The 17,850-nt window shown below is 30.4% G+C and overlaps 1 protein-coding gene and 1 long non-coding RNA gene across 2 annotated transcripts; one reads left to right on the forward strand and one right to left on the reverse strand.

Annotated features, from left to right (window-relative positions):
• The first annotated feature begins 3,616 nt into the window (after window positions 1–3,616).
• On the forward strand, window positions 3,617–5,913 carry LOC142630671 (uncharacterized). Its single transcript, XR_012843397.1, has 4 exons — window positions 3,617–3,775; window positions 3,876–4,076; window positions 4,291–4,344; window positions 5,529–5,913. It is a non-coding gene; the product is annotated as an uncharacterized LOC142630671 (long non-coding RNA).
• A 6,198-nt stretch (window positions 5,914–12,111) lies between these two features.
• On the reverse strand, window positions 12,112–13,015 carry LOC142630897 (germin-like protein subfamily T member 2). Its single transcript, XM_075804957.1, has one exon. The coding sequence runs from the start codon at window positions 12,931–12,933 to the stop codon at window positions 12,265–12,267; it is 669 nt and encodes a 222-aa protein (XP_075661072.1). The 5' UTR covers window positions 12,934–13,015; the 3' UTR covers window positions 12,112–12,264.
• Window positions 13,016–17,850: the final 4,835 nt, after the last annotated feature.

Genomic DNA, 17,850 nt, shown 5'->3' on the forward strand with positions numbered 1-17,850 from the left:
AAGAATTGAAATACTCTTAAGCCACATCAAAGATAAGAATAAATTTAAAAATAAGGACTCTTTATTTCTTTTGGTTCAATGTTTCAAGACTAATTTTTATTAAATTTTTTATTCAACGTTTTAAGACTACCATTTGTTTCATCTGGTTGTTCAAGACTTTTCCTCTTTATCACACACAAAAAACTCTTTGTATTTCCATTTACCCTTCTAACTTCTGCTCCTTTATATACACATACCCACAGCCCTTGGCTTCGTGCTATCCCATCTCAAATACACTACGACAAAAAATGATACCGTTTACGCTCAACCTTTCAACGACACCTACATAACTCCAACATTGCAGTATTATTTGATCCTAACCCGTATGAGTAGGCTTTGACCAAGGAAAGGGGCTAGATTTTTAGTTAGTGATGGTAGCATACATTCATGATGTTATAGTCGGACATTGTGGATTTTGTGAAGGTTGTTATTCGCTTTTAGTCTTTGGATGTTTGAGATTTTGGTTTGGGAAAGTCATAATTGTATTTTGCTTTAGAACTATAAAAAAAAAATAATAAAAAAATAATAATAATAAAAATTCTAATTGATTATTTATGAAGTTAGTTATTTTTTTATTCTCTGTTAGAACTCATAATTTGTAGGTTTCTTTGTAGGTTTTTTACTGCTATTTTGTGTAGTATAAGCCATAGTGATAAAAAATAAAAATCGTTGATAATTTCAAAGAATTTTCTTCTTTTAAAAAAAAATGATATGGAATCCCAACTAAAGACAATTAAATTTTGATAAATCTTATTTTATGCTTTCAATTCTTTTCTAAAGATTTCAAAATCATTTAATCAGTTTAAGAAATAAAATCTATTTTTAACAATAAATATTATAATCTGTTATGGTTTATAGTGTTATACAATTTTTTTAAAAATAAAACATTAAGAAAATCAAGTTTCAAAGTATTCAACAATATTGTAGGCAAACATAAATATTATTATACAACAAAAAAAGTATTATATGTAAGTCATAATATATATAAAATTGATTTCAAGTTTCAAACACTAATCAATATATATATATATATATATATATATATATATATATATATATATATATATAAGCATAGACCTTATGCGAGAGAGCATAACGTTTTACCATGTGGTGCACTCTATGAAAGAATTGAAATACTCTTAATCCACCTCAGAGATAGGATTAAATTTAAAAATAAGTACTATTTATTTATTTTGGTTCAATGTTTCAAGACTAATTTTTATTTCAATGTTTTAAAACTACCAATTGTTTCATTTGGATGTTTCAAGACTTTTCCTCTTTCTCACACACAAAAAACTCTTTTTACTTCCATTTACCCTTCTAACTTTTGCTCCTTTATATACACATGCCTACAACCCTTGGCTTCATGCTATCCCATCTCAAATAAACTAAGACAAAAAACGATACCGTTTACCTTCAACCTTTCAACGACACCTACATAACTCCAACATTGCAGTGCTATTTGATCATAACCCGTATGAGTAGGCTTTGACCAAGGAAATAGGCTTGGGTTTTTATTTAGTGATGGTAGCATACGTTTTTGATGTTATAGTCGGACATTGTGGATTTTGTGAAGGTTGTGATTCGCTTTTAGTCTTAGGATGTTTGCGATTTTGGTTTGGAAAAGTCATAACTGTATTTTGTTTTAGAACTAAAGAAAAAGAAAAAGAAAAAGAAAAATTCTAATTGATTATTTCTGAAGTTAGTTATTTTTTTTATTCTTTGTTAGAACTCATAATTTGTAGGTTTCTTTGTATGTTTTTTACTGCTATTCTATGTAGTATGAGCCATAGTGATAAAAAAAAATAATAAAAAAAAAAATCGTTGATAATTTCAAAGAATTTTCCGCTTTTTTTTATAAATGATATGGAATCCCAACTAAAGACAATTAAATTTTGATAAAATCTTATTTTATGCTTTAGATTCTTTTCTAAAGATTTCAAAATCATTTAATCATTTTAAATAATAAAATCTATTTTTAAGGATAAATATTATAATCTGTTATGGTCTTATAGTGTTATACAATTTTTAAAAAATAAAATATGAATTAAGAAAATCAAGTTTCAAAGTATTCAACAATATTGTAGGTAAACATAAATATTATTATATAAAAAAAAAGTATTATATGTAGGTCATAATATATATAAAATTGATTTCAAGTTTCAAACTCTAATCGATATATATATATATATAAAAGCAAAGACCTTATGCGAGAGAGCATGAGGTTCTGCCATGTTTGCTCTCTATGAAAGAATTGAAACATTCTTAAGCCACATCAAAGATAAGATTATATTTACAAATAAGTACTCTTTATTTCTTTTGGTTTGAATGTTTCAAGGCTAATTTTTATTACATTTGTTATTCAATGTTTGAAGACTACTATTTGTTTCATTTAGTTGTTTCAAGACTTTTTTCTCTTTCTTATACACAAAAAACTCTTTGTATTTTCATTCACCCTTCTAACTTCCACTCCTTTATATACACATGCCCACAGCCCTTCGCTTCATGCCATCCCATCTCAAAAAAACTAAGACAAAAAACGATATCATTTACCTTCAACATTTCAATGACACCTACATAACTCCAACATTGCAGTACTATTTGATCATAACCCGTATGAGTAGGCTTTGACCAAGGAAAGGGGCTTGGGTTTTTATTTAGTGATGGTAGCATACGTTTTTGATGATATAGTCGGACATTGTGGATTTTGTGAAGGTTGTGATTTGCTTTGAGTATTTGGATGTTTGAGATTTTGGTCTAGGAAAGTCATAATTGTATTTGTTTTAGAACTAAAGAAAAAGAAAAAGAAAAATTCTAATTGATTATTTATGAAGTTAGCTATTTTTAGAACTCATAATTTTTAGGTTTCTTTGTTGGTGTTTCACTGCTATTTTTTGTAGTATGAGCCATAGTGATAAAAAAAAAAATTAAAAATCAACGATAATTTTAAAGAATTTTTCACTTTTTTTTTATAATGGATACGCAATCCCAATTGAAGACAACTAAATTTTGATAAAATCTTATTTTATACATTAAATTCTTATCTAAAGATTTCAAAATCATTTAATCAGTTTAAAAAATAAAATCTATTTTTAACGGTAAATATTATAATTTGTTATAGTCTTATAGTGTTATACAATTTTTTAAAAATAAAATATGAATTAAGAAAATCAAGTTTCAAAGTATTCAACAATATTGTGGGCAAACATAAATATTATTATACAACAAAAAAAGTATTATATGTAGGTCTTAATATATATAAAAATGATTTCAAGTTTCAAACTCTAATCCATCAATATCTATATATATATATAATAGACAAAGCTGAGAGAAAGTTAATTCCTACATTTAAGGACATATTGACAAATAGAATAACTGCCTATTTAATATTCAGACACATATAATTTTTTTTTAAAAAGCCGTAAGGTATAATAGTTGGATTTTTAACCCTGCCACGTCTGACAATTAAAAACCAAGAAAGGTTACATTAAAAATAAAGTCCGTTTAAAAAAAAAAGAAAAAAACCATTTCAGTTAAAAAAATCCTAGCCATCTGTTATCAGATTACGTTTAATATCTTCTCTCTCTAAATTAAATCACCTACAGATACTGCGACACAGAGAAAGGGAAGAAGGGGAAAAAGAAATTGGGATCCAGTGGACGTTCGTACGGCCGTCCATCGCCATTTGATCTTCTGCTCTGCTTCATCTCTCCTCTGCAACAAAATTTTTCTAAAGGTCAGCGTTTTTTTCTGTTTTGGTTTTCTGAAACTTTTCGCCATTGATTTTCATTTTCGAATTAGCATATTAACTGGCGGTTAAAATACAATGCACACAGAGATAGAAAGAGAGAGAGAGAGAGGCGATGAGGCCTGAGACACGGAGAAAGAAACAGAGAAAGAGGCAGAACGGTAAAGACAATTGATTGGGCATAAGAAATCAAAAAGTTTCAAAACACTATAACACGTTTAGATTTCAACTATGAAAAGTCATACCTTACAACACAATCACTCTGCCTATTAACAATGCCTCCGACGGGGTTAGTATTCATTCTCCGACTTTTTCCTCACAAATTAGATCTGTTATACTTATATGTTTCAAACTTTTACAATTACAGTTGGGTTTGGTTCCAGAAATTAGGGTTAAGGAATTTGAAATTCTAATATGTGACTATTTTATTAGATATTTTTAGTAATGGGTTTGTTTAAATTTGTCTCTTTTGGATGTAAAACATTCAATTTCTTTCTCTGCAGAAATGAAGTGGAATCTTTCTTCAATCTGGAGTCTCTAATTTCATCAAAGCAAAGGTTCCAATTTTTTTTCCTAATATTCTCCAACTTTACCTCTCTTACATGTTCTGTTATTTGCAAGGAGAATTGAAATTGTGGGATTTTGAAATCTGAAAAAAATTTGTTTATACATTGAAGATTTTAGATGATATTTATTTAAAAGATACTTTTAAGTCATGATTTTGTTATTTTTGATGTTGGGTTTTTCTAGGTTTTGCATGTTTTAAATTCTTAAATTTGAAAGAATGATGTTCTTTGTACAAAATTGATTACTTTGTATGTTATGGTAGAGAATAATTTTCTCAAAGATTTACTTATCAAAAAAAGATAATTTTCTCAGAGATAGTATGATTTATGTTTGGGTATTTGGTTGGATTTAGTCATTTGGGTTAGATTTGGTTTTGATTCAGGTATTTGGGTTAGAAATTAGAATTTGTTTAGTGAGTATTTGTTTTTGTTTTGGATATCAGGAATTGAATTGGTTTTGGGGCTGTTCTGTAATAAAGTTTACAATCTGCAGAGAGAGAGAGAGAGAATGAGTCTATTAGGCACAGAGAGTGGAGAGAGAGAGAAAAAAACACTGAGAAATCTGCCCCCAACTGCGTCAAGCAACAATCCTGGTCTCTGCCATTGTCAAACCCATTCCCTCCACCAGTATAGTCTCTGTTTTTTGGTTTTTTACTTTTATTTTTATTTTTTAATTTGGGGTCAAATCTGATTTAGGCAGGGGTATTTTGACTGGATTGGATTGCATAAAGCTTTTTGGCTTAGATTTGGTTTTGAATAAGGAATTTGGGTTAAGAATGGTTTTTAATATCCGTTATTTGTGTTGGATTTGGTTTCCTTTTGGATAATTGGCTTCAATTTGTTCTGAGTATATCTCTACACTTTAAAGCTTTCATTTTATTTATTTTGTTTTAAATTTTTTGTTGAAACATTTTTTCCCTTTACAATTTCGTTTCCCATGTTTCTTTTCTAGCATTGTTATCAAGTTTTTCCAGTATATACTTCTGTGTATTAGATTTTTTTTCCCATATAGTTCACATATCACAATGATTGTGTCAATTTTATTTTTAAATTGTATTACGTTGGTATACACACACTTTGTATTGTAGAATGAGGTTGGCCATATTTGATCAATAGGGCTAAGATTGCAGACTTTGCATCTGAATTGGATTTTCGTTCCTATTTATTGATAACAGATCAAAACAAATACATATAAGACAGCCCTGAAATCCAAATACAGAGGAAACAAGAAGCTGAAAACAGAAAGAACCAGAAGCTAAATACAGTAGAGAAGTACAGACCAATAGGTACACGCAGAGAAATTCAGAGCAACAAGTATGCAGATTGCAGAAAATGCAGACCAACAGGTGTAGAGAAATACAGACCGTGACAAATATTTTTAGATGTCAAATATTTGAGCTTGAAGTCCCAATATTTATTTATTTCAAATATTTGTTTAGTGATGTGCTCCACCTGTTTTTTAAAAGAATAGAATCAATAAAATTTTCAGAAATTGTTGTTTCCTTTGAGATACGAGTTTAACAATATGAACAATTTGAAGAACCCTTTACTCTTTCACTATGGAATTGTTGTTTTAAATTTTAACGCGTTATCCTTTCTTATTTATCCATTCATATGCATTTAGTTTCTTGCTCTTTTCATGTTTGATGCATCTTAATTTGTTATAATATTTTGCTATCTTGGAGGGTTAGTCATGTTGTTCAAGTTTTTTCCACTAGAGTCACTAAGTACATTCTCATGTTTATAAGATTTCAATTTAATTTTTCAAAGTACAGAATTTTAAAAATCTTTCACTGGGTGAATTTCTTAATGCTGCTCAATGACACTTTGTGTTTGTAAGGGCATTCAAAAATCAAACAAAGAGGTACTTAAGAAGATTTTTGAAAGCGTGAGAAGGATAGAAAAAAATCAGGTAATGTTAATGTAGCTAATTCACGTTGACAGAATTTGAAATTTCTTCTGTACTCATTGCACCTTACAACTTTCTCAAACTTACATGATGCAGGTCTTTGAATTATTTTAATTTATGCATTTATTATATTTGAATTTGGTGATTATTCCTCTACAAATTAATTCTAATATAGATATTTTTTGATCAATTAGTGTAAGGATATGAACATTTTTTAGGTAAAATGGGTTATCCAGATTTAATATTGATCATCTTTGCTTTCTAATTTATAAATGCTGAATTATCAGTTTGAATTGGTACTAAATTCTTTCTAAGTGTGTCAAATAATTTTAACCGACATTGTGATTTTATGTAGCACTTAGAGAACTTGAATACTTTCACACTAAGTATCACCAAAGTACTGACCTATGATTTCATAGTACTTTGGAAAGCTGTGGTTTTACGCAAAAACTTGATTTAGCAATTCAAAGGTCATTTTTTCTTATTTTACAGTTTTCTTTTCATATTGAATAATAAATCTAATTGGTATGAAATTTGACACGCGTGTTAAAAACATAAAAAATATGCAATCCAATAGTTCAATTTTCAAAATATATAATTATGTTAATTTTTTTAGTGGGAGTTGTAGACATTGGTTGTAAGTGAGTTTGTAGTCAAACTTTGTACTTCTTACTATATTTATTTTAAAATTTTATGAATATTATGTGAATTTTTTCTTTAGTTAAATATGGATGAATGTATATTGAAGACTGAATTATATAATAGATTGAAGCATGTGATTATCAAAAGCAATTGCAAATATTCTAAACTAATTATTGTTACTATTTTTTTTTTGCTTTAAAATTTACATGTATAAATATAACCAGGCTAAAATATTACTTTTACTTTTGTGTGTATAAATATAACCAAACTATCTTAGAATTTTTATCATATCATGTTTATTTTTACTTTGTTTTTCTTATTTATTGGATTTTCCTTTGGTCAAGATTGAACTTGCATTATGTAAGCTTTTCTAGGTTTAGGAATATTTTTTACATTGGCTGATGATATTTAATTTATGTTTAGCCGATGAAGAAATTATGAGATTAAATGCAATGTTCAAAAGCACGGTTGTTAACAACTTTGGACCTACAAGATTTAGAGATGAAACAGGAAGTCATTAAGCAAGGAATAAAGTATTTGAAAGATTTTAATGAGTAGAACTTATTTTTTTATTTTAATTAATTATTATTTTTGAACAAGTGCATTTCTTTATTTCTATTAATTATATTTATTGTTATATTATGAGCAAATCCAAGGATGAGGCTTTAGGCCATATTCTTTTGGAGTAACCTTTGAGTTTCATAATTAGTTGTTTTGTTTTGATTCTAAGCAAAAAGGTGAATTTACCATTTCAGCTTTTTTTCTTATATAAATTGATAGTTTTGTTTGATTGAACTTGGAGCATTTGAAAGTTTTTTTCTTTCTTTTTTTACAATTTGCTTTACTGGGATGTGATATAATTCAAACTTAATGTATATTTCCCTTTCTCCGTTTTTACTTTTCACTATTTCAGTGCTGTATATGTGCTATACTTAATTTTTTATACTGAATTTGCTGTGAAAAAAATTATTTGACTTAATTTCGATTCAATTTATTTTAGATTTTTATAATTATTCAATATTTGCTATGAAGTGTCATAGTCTTTGGGTTTTTTCCCCCATTAATTTACATGTAAGGGTTTGCTGTGGCTTGAGCCACATTGTCTAAGGAAGTTAAAACACTTTAGTTAGAGTTATGTTTTCTTTTGTTTATGTGTCTATATGTATGTTTTATTCTTTGGTAGAGTTATTAATTATTTCCCTTGATGTGCTATATCATAATAGGTTGTTGGTGATTGCATTTTCATCATGATTAGAAGGTGAAAATAGAAATTACCCTTATCAGTTATAGAAATTACACTAATACCTTGCTGTGTCTTCGTCATTATCAGAAGATGTAGATAGACTTTTTTTTATTCTTCCCAAACCTCATCTTGCTTGACAAACCTTATATTTATCTATTTGTACCATATATATTTATCTTACATTTTAAATTGATTCTATAATTCATTGTAACATTTGTATATGTCTATTGATTTTTTATGTATATAATTTTTATGTTAGGTTGTTCTATACATCTTTTTTAGAGTTGTTATAAAATATTGTTTCCGTAATTAAAATTTAACAATTTGATGATGGTTTATTTTAACAATCAGTTAAATTATACATGCCCCATAAGAATTTTAATGTATTTTATTGTCTTCTAATAAGTAAAATGACCCCGCGCATTGCGCGGGTTAAACGCTAGTTATATATAAAAGCAGAGACTTCATGCAAGAAAGCATGAGATTCTACCATGTGGCACACTTTATGAAAGAATTGAAATACTCTTAAGCCACATCAAAGATAAGAATAAATTTAAAAATAAGGACTTTTTATTTCTTTTGGTTCAATGTTTCAACACTAATTTTTATTATATTTTGTATTCAATGTTTTAAGACTACCAATTGTTTCATTTGGTTGTTTCAAGATTCTTCCTCTTTCTTACACAGAAAAAACTCTTTGTATTTCCATTTACCCTTCTAACTTCTGCTCCTTTATATACACATGCCAACAGCCCTTGGCTTCATGCTAGCCCATCTCAAATACCCTAAGACAAAAAATGATACCATTTACCTTCAACATTTCAGCAACACCTAGATAACTCCAACATTGTAGTACTATTTGATCCTAACCCGTATGAGTAGGCTTTGACCAAGGAAAGGGGCTTGGGTTTTTATTTAGTGATGGTAGAATACATTTTTGATGTTATAGTCTTTGGATGTTTGAGATTTTGGTTTGGGAATGTCATAATTGAATTTTGTTTTAGAACTAAAGAAATAGAAAAAGAAAAATTCTAATCGATTATTTATGAAGTCAGTTATTTTTTTATTCTTTGTTAGAATTCATAAATTCTAGGTTTCTTTGTAGGTTTTTTACTGCTATTTTGTGTAGTATGAGTCATAGTGATAAAAAATAAAAATCGTTGATAATTTCAAAGAATTTACCGCTTTTTTTTTAATGATACAGAATACCAACTAAAGACAATTAAATTTTGATAAAATCTTATTTTATGCTTTAGACTCTTTCTAAAGATTTCAAAATCATTTAATCAATTTAAAAAATAAAATCTATTTTTAACGGTAAATATTATATTCTGTTATGGTCTTATAGTGTTATACAATTTTTTAAAAATAAAATATGAATTAAGAAAATCAAGTTTCAAAGTATTCAACAATATTGTTGGCAAACATAAATATTATTATACAACAAAAAAAAATTTATTATTTGTCGGTCATAATATATATAAAATTGATTTCAAGTTTCAAACTCTAATCAATAAGAGCATGAAGTTTTGTCATGTGATGCACTCTATGAAAGAATTAAAATACTCTTAAGCCACATCAGAGATAAGAATAAATTTAAAAATGAGGACTCTTTATTTCTTTTGGTTTAATAATTTTTATTACATTTGTTATTCAATGTTTTAAGAGTACTATTTATTTCATTTGGTTGTTTCAAGACTTATTGTCATTCTTACACACAAAAAACTCTTTGTATTGCCATTTGATAGGCCAAGAATGTATTGACCCCTTGTGATGAATTAATTGATTAATTAAAATATGCAGCAGAAAATAAAGTATGCAGCAAAAAATAAATTTGACACGGTGATTTGTTTACGAATAGGGAAAACCTACACGGAAAAAACTCTATCGGGTGATTTCAAGGTCACCACTTCAAGAATCCACTATTATCACAACAAGCGGTTACAAGTAAAGGAATCTCAGTACCTTATACCAACCTATAGTTGAACCCTTACCTCAATATCCAATTGGACTTGTTCTGTACTGACAATCTCTCCTTTTAATGCACAGCTCCAAATACGTGACTAACCAATTATGCGGATCCCCGTACGAGACTTCAATCACCAACTAGAGAAGGTTGTTGGCTGCAAAGTTCTTTAATTCATCATAAGATGAAGATCAAGAAGCTCCTTAGTCACAAAACCCTATGGTGTACAAACACAGCAGCTTCTTCACAAGAAAGATAAACTAGGGCAAATTCTGTCTCCGATCACAATTTGCATGAACAAACTTTGCTCAGCACTTGTGCAACTTGTGTCTTGGCTGTGCAACCTTTTACGACCCTTAAAATAATCTTTTTATATGTCTAGGGTTGTGAGAAAAGAAAGCTCAAACATACAATCACGGATTGGATGAAAAAAGACCAAACATTCTGAGTTTCATAAACCTTGATGGATACCCTAGCTGTCAAGCGTCAAGCTTAAACAGCTCTTTTAATCCTCGATAGATACTAGTTGTCGAGCTTTAATGAACAGCACTTTTCACACTTGAATCTTGGACAAACTTGCATAGCTTCAATACTTGGACTTGAAACAAGGTTTCTTGAAGTATTAAACACATCCTAGATCTACCAAATTACAAGTAAAGTGCGTTTTGTCAAAGGATTAGTCAATTACATAAAATAGTGACATATGTTCCTAACATTGAATCACATATATCCTAACACCATTCACCCTTCTTATAACTACTACTCCTTTATATACACATGTCCACAGCCCTTGGCTTCATGCCGTCCCATCTCAAATACACTAAGAAAAAAAATAATATGATTTACCTTCAACCTTTCAACAACACCTACATAACTCCAACATTGCAGTACTATTTGATCCTAACCCGTATAAGTACACTTTGACCAAGGAAAGGGGCTTGGGTTTTTATTTATTAACGGTTGCTTACAGTTTTTATGTTAAAGTCGGACATTGTGGATTTTGTGAAGGTTGTGATTCACTTTGAGTATTTAGATGTTTGAGATTTTGGTTTGGGAAAGTCATAAATGTATTTTGTTTTAAAACTAAAGAAAAAGAAAATTTCTAATTGATTATTTATGAAGTTAGCTATTTTTAGAACTCATAATTTGTAGGTTTCTTTGTAGGTTTTTTACTGCTATTTTGTGTAGTATGAGCCATAGTGATAAAAATTAAACGATGATAATTTCAAAGAATTTTTCGCTTTTTTTAAAAGGATACGGAATCCCAACTAAAGACAATTAAATTTTGATAAAATCTTATTTTATGCTTTAAATTCTTATCTAAAGATTTCAAAATTATTTAATCAGTTTAAAAAACAAAATCTATTTTTAATGGTAAATATTATAATTTGTTATAGTCTTATAGTGTTATACAATTTTTTAAAAATAAAATATGAATTAATAAAATCAAGTTTCAAAGTATTCAACAATATTGTAGGCAAACATAAATATTATTATACAACAAAAAAAGTATTATATATAAGTCATAATATATAAAAAAAAAATAAACTCAAATGACATGGTAAAGTAATTCGCGCATCGTACGGGACATCATCTAGTAAATTCAAATAATGCAAAATTTTGGAGTCATTAAAATTGAACTATTGTTATATATTACAGAATGAGCAATTGACAAATGCCATAGGAGATGATTTATTTCTTATTTTTTTTCGAGAGAAGCCATTAAAGCCAATTTGAATCATTACTCTCCACTTAAAATAAAACCAAATGGAAATTAATTTGAGTTAAGTAATCCATGACAATTTACTGTCATTGTATGTGGGGTTTGATACAGGACACTTTTAGATTATTGTATCCGAATTCAGAGGTATATTCTTCAAGGTATTTTTTTTTTACAGTGAGGGAGTTCGATTTTGTCATTTAGAACTCAATACTTCAACTCACAGGTGAAAAAATTTATCATAAAATTCGTCAATAAACATAACAACATAGGCATAATCAAAACAACAAATTTTAAAGAATCAATCAATAATCAAAACAACATACACTGATAACCTGAATAACATAGCCCAAGAAAGGGAGGCAGGCAATCTCAAAAAGTATTATTACACATTCTTCAAATCAAAGGGACCTTATCAGGAAGGCCATGGCTTAAGAACCAAATTTAGATTTTATGCTATTGACAACTGCATCGTCTACTTGGAACGCCTGAGTTAACACTTCATTAGGCATTGGGGGTTGTGAACCAAAGAGAGTCGTTGAGGCAATCACAACCCCTGGCATGTGACTATTGAAAGAAGTGAAGACAATACCTTTCTTGTTTCCAACATTCTTTTGGAAGTGTACAAGTCCCCTAGGAATGACAAATACCTCTCCGGGAGTCAAAACCTTAGAGTAATACACATTGGAAGTTGTCACAAACCCCACAAGTATGCTCCCTTCAACGACCAAACCCATCTCAGTTGCACGAGGGTGAGAGTGTGGTGGATTAAGTCCTCCAAGATCAAAGTCTACACGGTTCATTGAAATCCCAAGAGTGTTGACAGCAGGAAATGCAAGGACATTTGCAGGAGTGACACTGGAGTTTAAGTTTGATGTGTTAGTGACACCCTCTTTGCTCAGATCAAAGAAAAAATCACTTGCATTAACTTTTGAGGCAGGTATGCAAGGAAATCCGTTGATTGATACGGATGCATTCAAATCTGCAACACAAAAGTCCTGCAACGAATCAGGGTCAGCCGATAGGGAAGGCACCGGGAGAAGCAGTAACATTAGAAGGCAAGATAGCAGGTAGAGGGGTGAGTTTGGTGATTTCATCATGGCTGCTAGAGACTGCTGTTTTTTAGAGAGTACAAGATTGTAAAAGATAAGTTTTTGGTTGGTTTTGTGGTTGAAGAATGAAGATCACGGTTCTATTTATAACTCTCTTTCTATGTGAAAACCTCAATAGTCTTCTTACTTTTGCTGATGCAGAAACATAGGAAGTGACACAAGCAGCGACGAAGTCCACTGAAGATGACGGGCTGTCGTCACAATTTCTTTTATATTTATTAGCAAATCGTGTCCCTCTTGGAAACCGTTACGGATCAATTAGCTTTTATAGAGATAGCAAAATGGAAAATCTTAGTTATTTCCTAAATTTTTTTCGTGGTCTTGAACATTTGTCTATTTTTGACAGTGTCAGATGAATATCACAATAATTTAAAATAGTCTTTTAAGTTATCTTAAAGTAGATTGCTGTAAAGGAACAATTCAATAACTAAATGGAAAGGGTTTTATTATGACATGAATGTGAATGGGGCCCTGGTTCTCTTGCAGTTTCAATTCATTGACTCCTTCAACCTTGACCCTCTTTTCAATGGGCAGTTAACTACACGATTGTGTGTTTCCTAAGAAGTTCTATTCTGATACATCATGGTTTGTCATCTGTGAAAGTTACCAGCTTTCCCTGATCAACTACGGTTTTCCATCCCCTTGGAGCTGCGTGGCTCAGTTGAACAAATCAATGCAATTATCCGTTGTTTATTTTGACTTGCAAAGGTCCAAATGATTCAAGGTTTGGTAGCTTCTTCAAATCACGTGTAATCCAATTTCATCACATGCCGTATTTACTTTCAGACTATGGATCACATTGAGGAATATTGTTTTATTTATTTATTTATTTATGAGAAAATTTGTGGACAATGTTTGTGCCACAAATGTGGTTAAATGTGAGTGATAGATAAAATGTGGGGCATTTATGTGAAAGTGATAGACAATCATTTATGGCTGATAAGATGAAAGCTATGACAAAAAGTTATGAAACAAAAGTTGTAATCCAAGAATAACTCTTTATTTATTTATTTTTGAGAAATAACTATTTAATTATTTATGAGAAATGCTAACAAATACTTTTAGGACAATAGTTAATAATTCATTTAAAAAATATTTTTATAAAAAAAAAAAGCAATTAATGTTTTGACAGTTTTTCCATTTTTCATAAAAGTAGTGTCAAAACTTTCCTAAAATGAATTATTAAGCATTGTCCTAAGAGCACCCATTAGCATAACTCTTTATCTATTAGTGTTGCATGTCAAATTAAGTAATTTCACCAAAGCATTTTGTTAGATACATGGGATAAAAAAATTAATGGAATGTTCTAATGACATAAAGTATAATATTTTCAACAGTTTAGAGGAAAAAAACTTTGGATAGTTTATGAATGAAAACTGAACTTCATGTCAATTTTAAGATTGAAAACAATATTTTGTTATAAATAATCTCTACAATGTATGCAGTACATTTTCCCGTCACACTATAAAGTGAAATTATTATCCAAATATACTTTGCTCATTCATTTCATTTTTTACTCTCTAAATAGAATTTATTGCTTCCCTATGAATTAGTAATAAAAGGGGACCAGATTTTGGTGTAATGGCAAGTGCTATTTGCCCAACTAGTATGTTGTGGGTTCAAGCACAAGAATCAAGGGGTGTTTGTTACTGTTGTTTAAACAACAATTTTAGAGCTTAGACAATATTATACATATTTCCAAGCACTTTTTCACCTACATGTATTTCCACAAAACAAAAACAATGTTACTAGAAATCTCTTACCAAACAGGCCCTCAATTTTAGAGAAATTGAGAATGCAGTTTCTACTAATCACCATTCTTAGGCCTCAGAAAAGTGAGAACCTCAAGCATTGAATGTGTCATTTTCCTGATGTCGATTACTACAAGAAATTCTATTAGGCGTGGATGCTTTCTTGTAGGGCAAGGCCTCAGTATAAACGTTTGGAATGATCCTTGGATCCTGTGGCTACAAGAATCCTCTTCCAACTTCCCTTACACAAGAAAACGTGATTTGGTCAGAGAGAGATCTCCTCTCTTTTTTGTCAAGTCCATATATTGGGTTGATAAACAGCACAAATTCAATAATTCTCATATCATCTTTTGGAAATCCTTATGGCAAAGCATATTTCATGAAAGGTTAAAAATGTTGATGCTTCTTGTTACCCCTAAAAGCAGGATTAGTGAGAAGATTGGGAGGGAAGAAGACACATCAGCAAATGGTATTCATGTGGTAGAAAGATAGAATTGAGGTTCACTTGTTTTTAAGTTGTGATGTTATTCTCCAAAAAAAAAAAATAGAAAAGTGATGTGGTAAGATTAGTGTGGTTTAGACTCAAGTCTTAGTCTAATTAAGGCTTCTGTATCCCAGATAGTGTGTTATTACAAGGAGGGCTTTCCAAAGATCAAACTCTTCTTACTGTAGCTGTGAGTCTGACCATGAACATGATTTGGAAATTCAGACAGTATGGTAGTTTAAGCAACATTTTTCAGTTTTTAAACAACATTACACATATTTCCATACATTTTTTCACTTACACGTATTTCCAAAAAATACAAACAACGTTATTAAACGGCTCCAAAATGATGCTAACAAGTGAGCCTCTCAATCTTGATGGTTGATTCAATAAATTCATTTGGACAATTAGAGATTCGAAGCCAAGACTCCTAAACCCCAACTTTGCATGCAAATTTCTAGGCAAGTCTAGTGGGAAAGAACTCCTTACTCTTGTTGGAAAGCAAATGTTGATGCCTGCTAAATAGCAGTGTGGCCGATACCGTACCGGCCGGTACATACCATACCGGCCAGTACACCGGTACCGGTACACTTCTATATTGTACCGAAAAAAATACCGGCCGTACCGGCTGTGTACCGGTCATACCGGCCAATTTCGGGTAATACCAGCCGGTACCGGGTGTACCGGCCGGTACAGAAAAAAAAAATTTTTTTTTTTTTAGGTTTGTAATTTTTGAATTTTTGTAAAGGCATAATGGTAACTTATTTACATTAACTTCTTAGTATTATTTGTTTTCTTAGTATGCAATGAACAACTAAGTTTTCTATTTTTTATATTGTGTTTTTTTTCTTTTATTTGATACTAAAGTCTAAAACTATGAATAATTTATTCTGAATTGAGGTAATATTTTATAATAAACTTTTATATTTACTATAATATAAGTGAAATATTATATGTTTATAAACATGGTTCTAAAGATTTTGGTGTGTGTGTGTGTGTGTGTGTGTGTGTGTGTATATATATATATAAAATAGCGGTAAACCCAAAACGGTACACCGGTGTTGACCGGTATCCGAAATATATCGTACCGGTGGCCAAACCGGTACAGCCTCCGGTACGGTATTGACTTCCTTGCTAAATAGTCATATGTCTGTTTTACTTTCTTATGCCAGTCATTGTTTCTTTGCAACCTCAATAGGTGTGTGTTTCTAATAAATTCATAAAAATTTTATAAAAAGTGATAAATTGACTTTCCAAACCAAAGTTTTGTATGGCGCAGCTTGAAGCTGCCCTTCACTCTGTTATTAATTTTTTAGATTTATGCCATCACTCCCATATCCTATTTCCTTGTATATTCCATTTGGTCTGTTAATGCCTTTAGATTTTTTTTTTTTTTTTTTGGCTTTGTAAGTCATGGCCTTAGTTGGGCTCTCTGAATGACATATAGTGGCAATGGAAATTGTTGTGTTCAAGCTATGAATTCATGGACAATTGGAAGAGAACACCTTAAATGCTACAAGCTTTGACACAGAAAAAATGAATATGTGAATATTTCTGATATGTTTCTATGGATCTCAAGTATGGCTATTTCTAAATAATTGGGTTGACTACAAGAACCACACACACACACACACATATTCTTTCACATCTACAATCAAGTCATCCTCTGATTTACCCCCCTTTTTTTTGGCAAGCTACCATTTTCATCCCTAGATATATTAAGAGTTCAATTTCATCCATCAACTTTTAATTGTTCCAATTTATTTCCAATATTTTGAAAATGGTTGCATGTTACACTTGCTTCCACTTCCGTTAGAGAAATTGATTGATTTCTATGAAATTCTTTTCAAATTGAGTGAATTTACTTTGATCCTTATTAATACAAAGAATAAAGAGTTTGAAGGGGGGGAAATTAGTACAACTTCCTGTAGTTAATGTTGACAAGAAGTGGGAACAAGGTAACTTTGAACTTCGTTAGAACTTTAGCAACTAAATTGACACAATCAATAATTTAACGATGAAATTGAATGTTCTCACATGGTTCAGGACCAATATAGTTTGTTTGGCCTATTTTCAATTTTTTTTCCCCTTCACTTTATTCTTCTTTTTCTGCTTTACTTGTTCTTTCAAGAGCTTCCATTGGCTTTTGTTATGCATGATTATGCCAACTCTGTGCGCAACCATTGGCTTTTGTTATGCATGATTATGCCAACTCCTCTCACCATTTGGTGCCACCCTTCGACATGGGCGCACTCTTCCACCCCAAATTCATTTATCCCTTTCAATTTGTAATGTTGGCTTGTATTTTATTCCCAAGGACCAAATCGTGCTTGTCAGTTTTTTCTTACCCATTAGTTTTTTGGTGGATAGGCTCTTAAGAATTTGCTTTGATTATTATGTTATCCTCTTGTGAAGAGAATATCTTTTTTTTAATTGTATCAAAGATCCAAAAAGAAGACTTTTTGGAATTAGAAGCTGTATGACTTTTGTAACGAATTGATTTGGTGTTTCAGCTTGGTGCACAGCCATTTGATGCTTCTGGAATGATATTTGGATCACAAGCAACGAGGGAATATGTTCAAAGCTCACAACCTGAATGGCAGCATATGCATGTTGGCGGTAGTTTTGAAAGAGCAACATAATCTTGAGTGCGTAAGAAGATTAGAGAAG

This window comes from Castanea sativa, chromosome 4, assembly GCF_040712315.1.
Source record: "Castanea sativa cultivar Marrone di Chiusa Pesio chromosome 4, ASM4071231v1".
Lineage (NCBI taxonomy): Eukaryota > Viridiplantae > Streptophyta > Magnoliopsida > Fagales > Fagaceae > Castanea > Castanea sativa.

What these genes read in the sequence shown, in the direction of transcription:
- LOC142630897 (XM_075804957.1), bottom strand. Translation starts at nt 12,933, where the DNA reads ATGATGAAATCACCAAACTCACCCCTCTACCTGCTATCTTGCCTTCTA.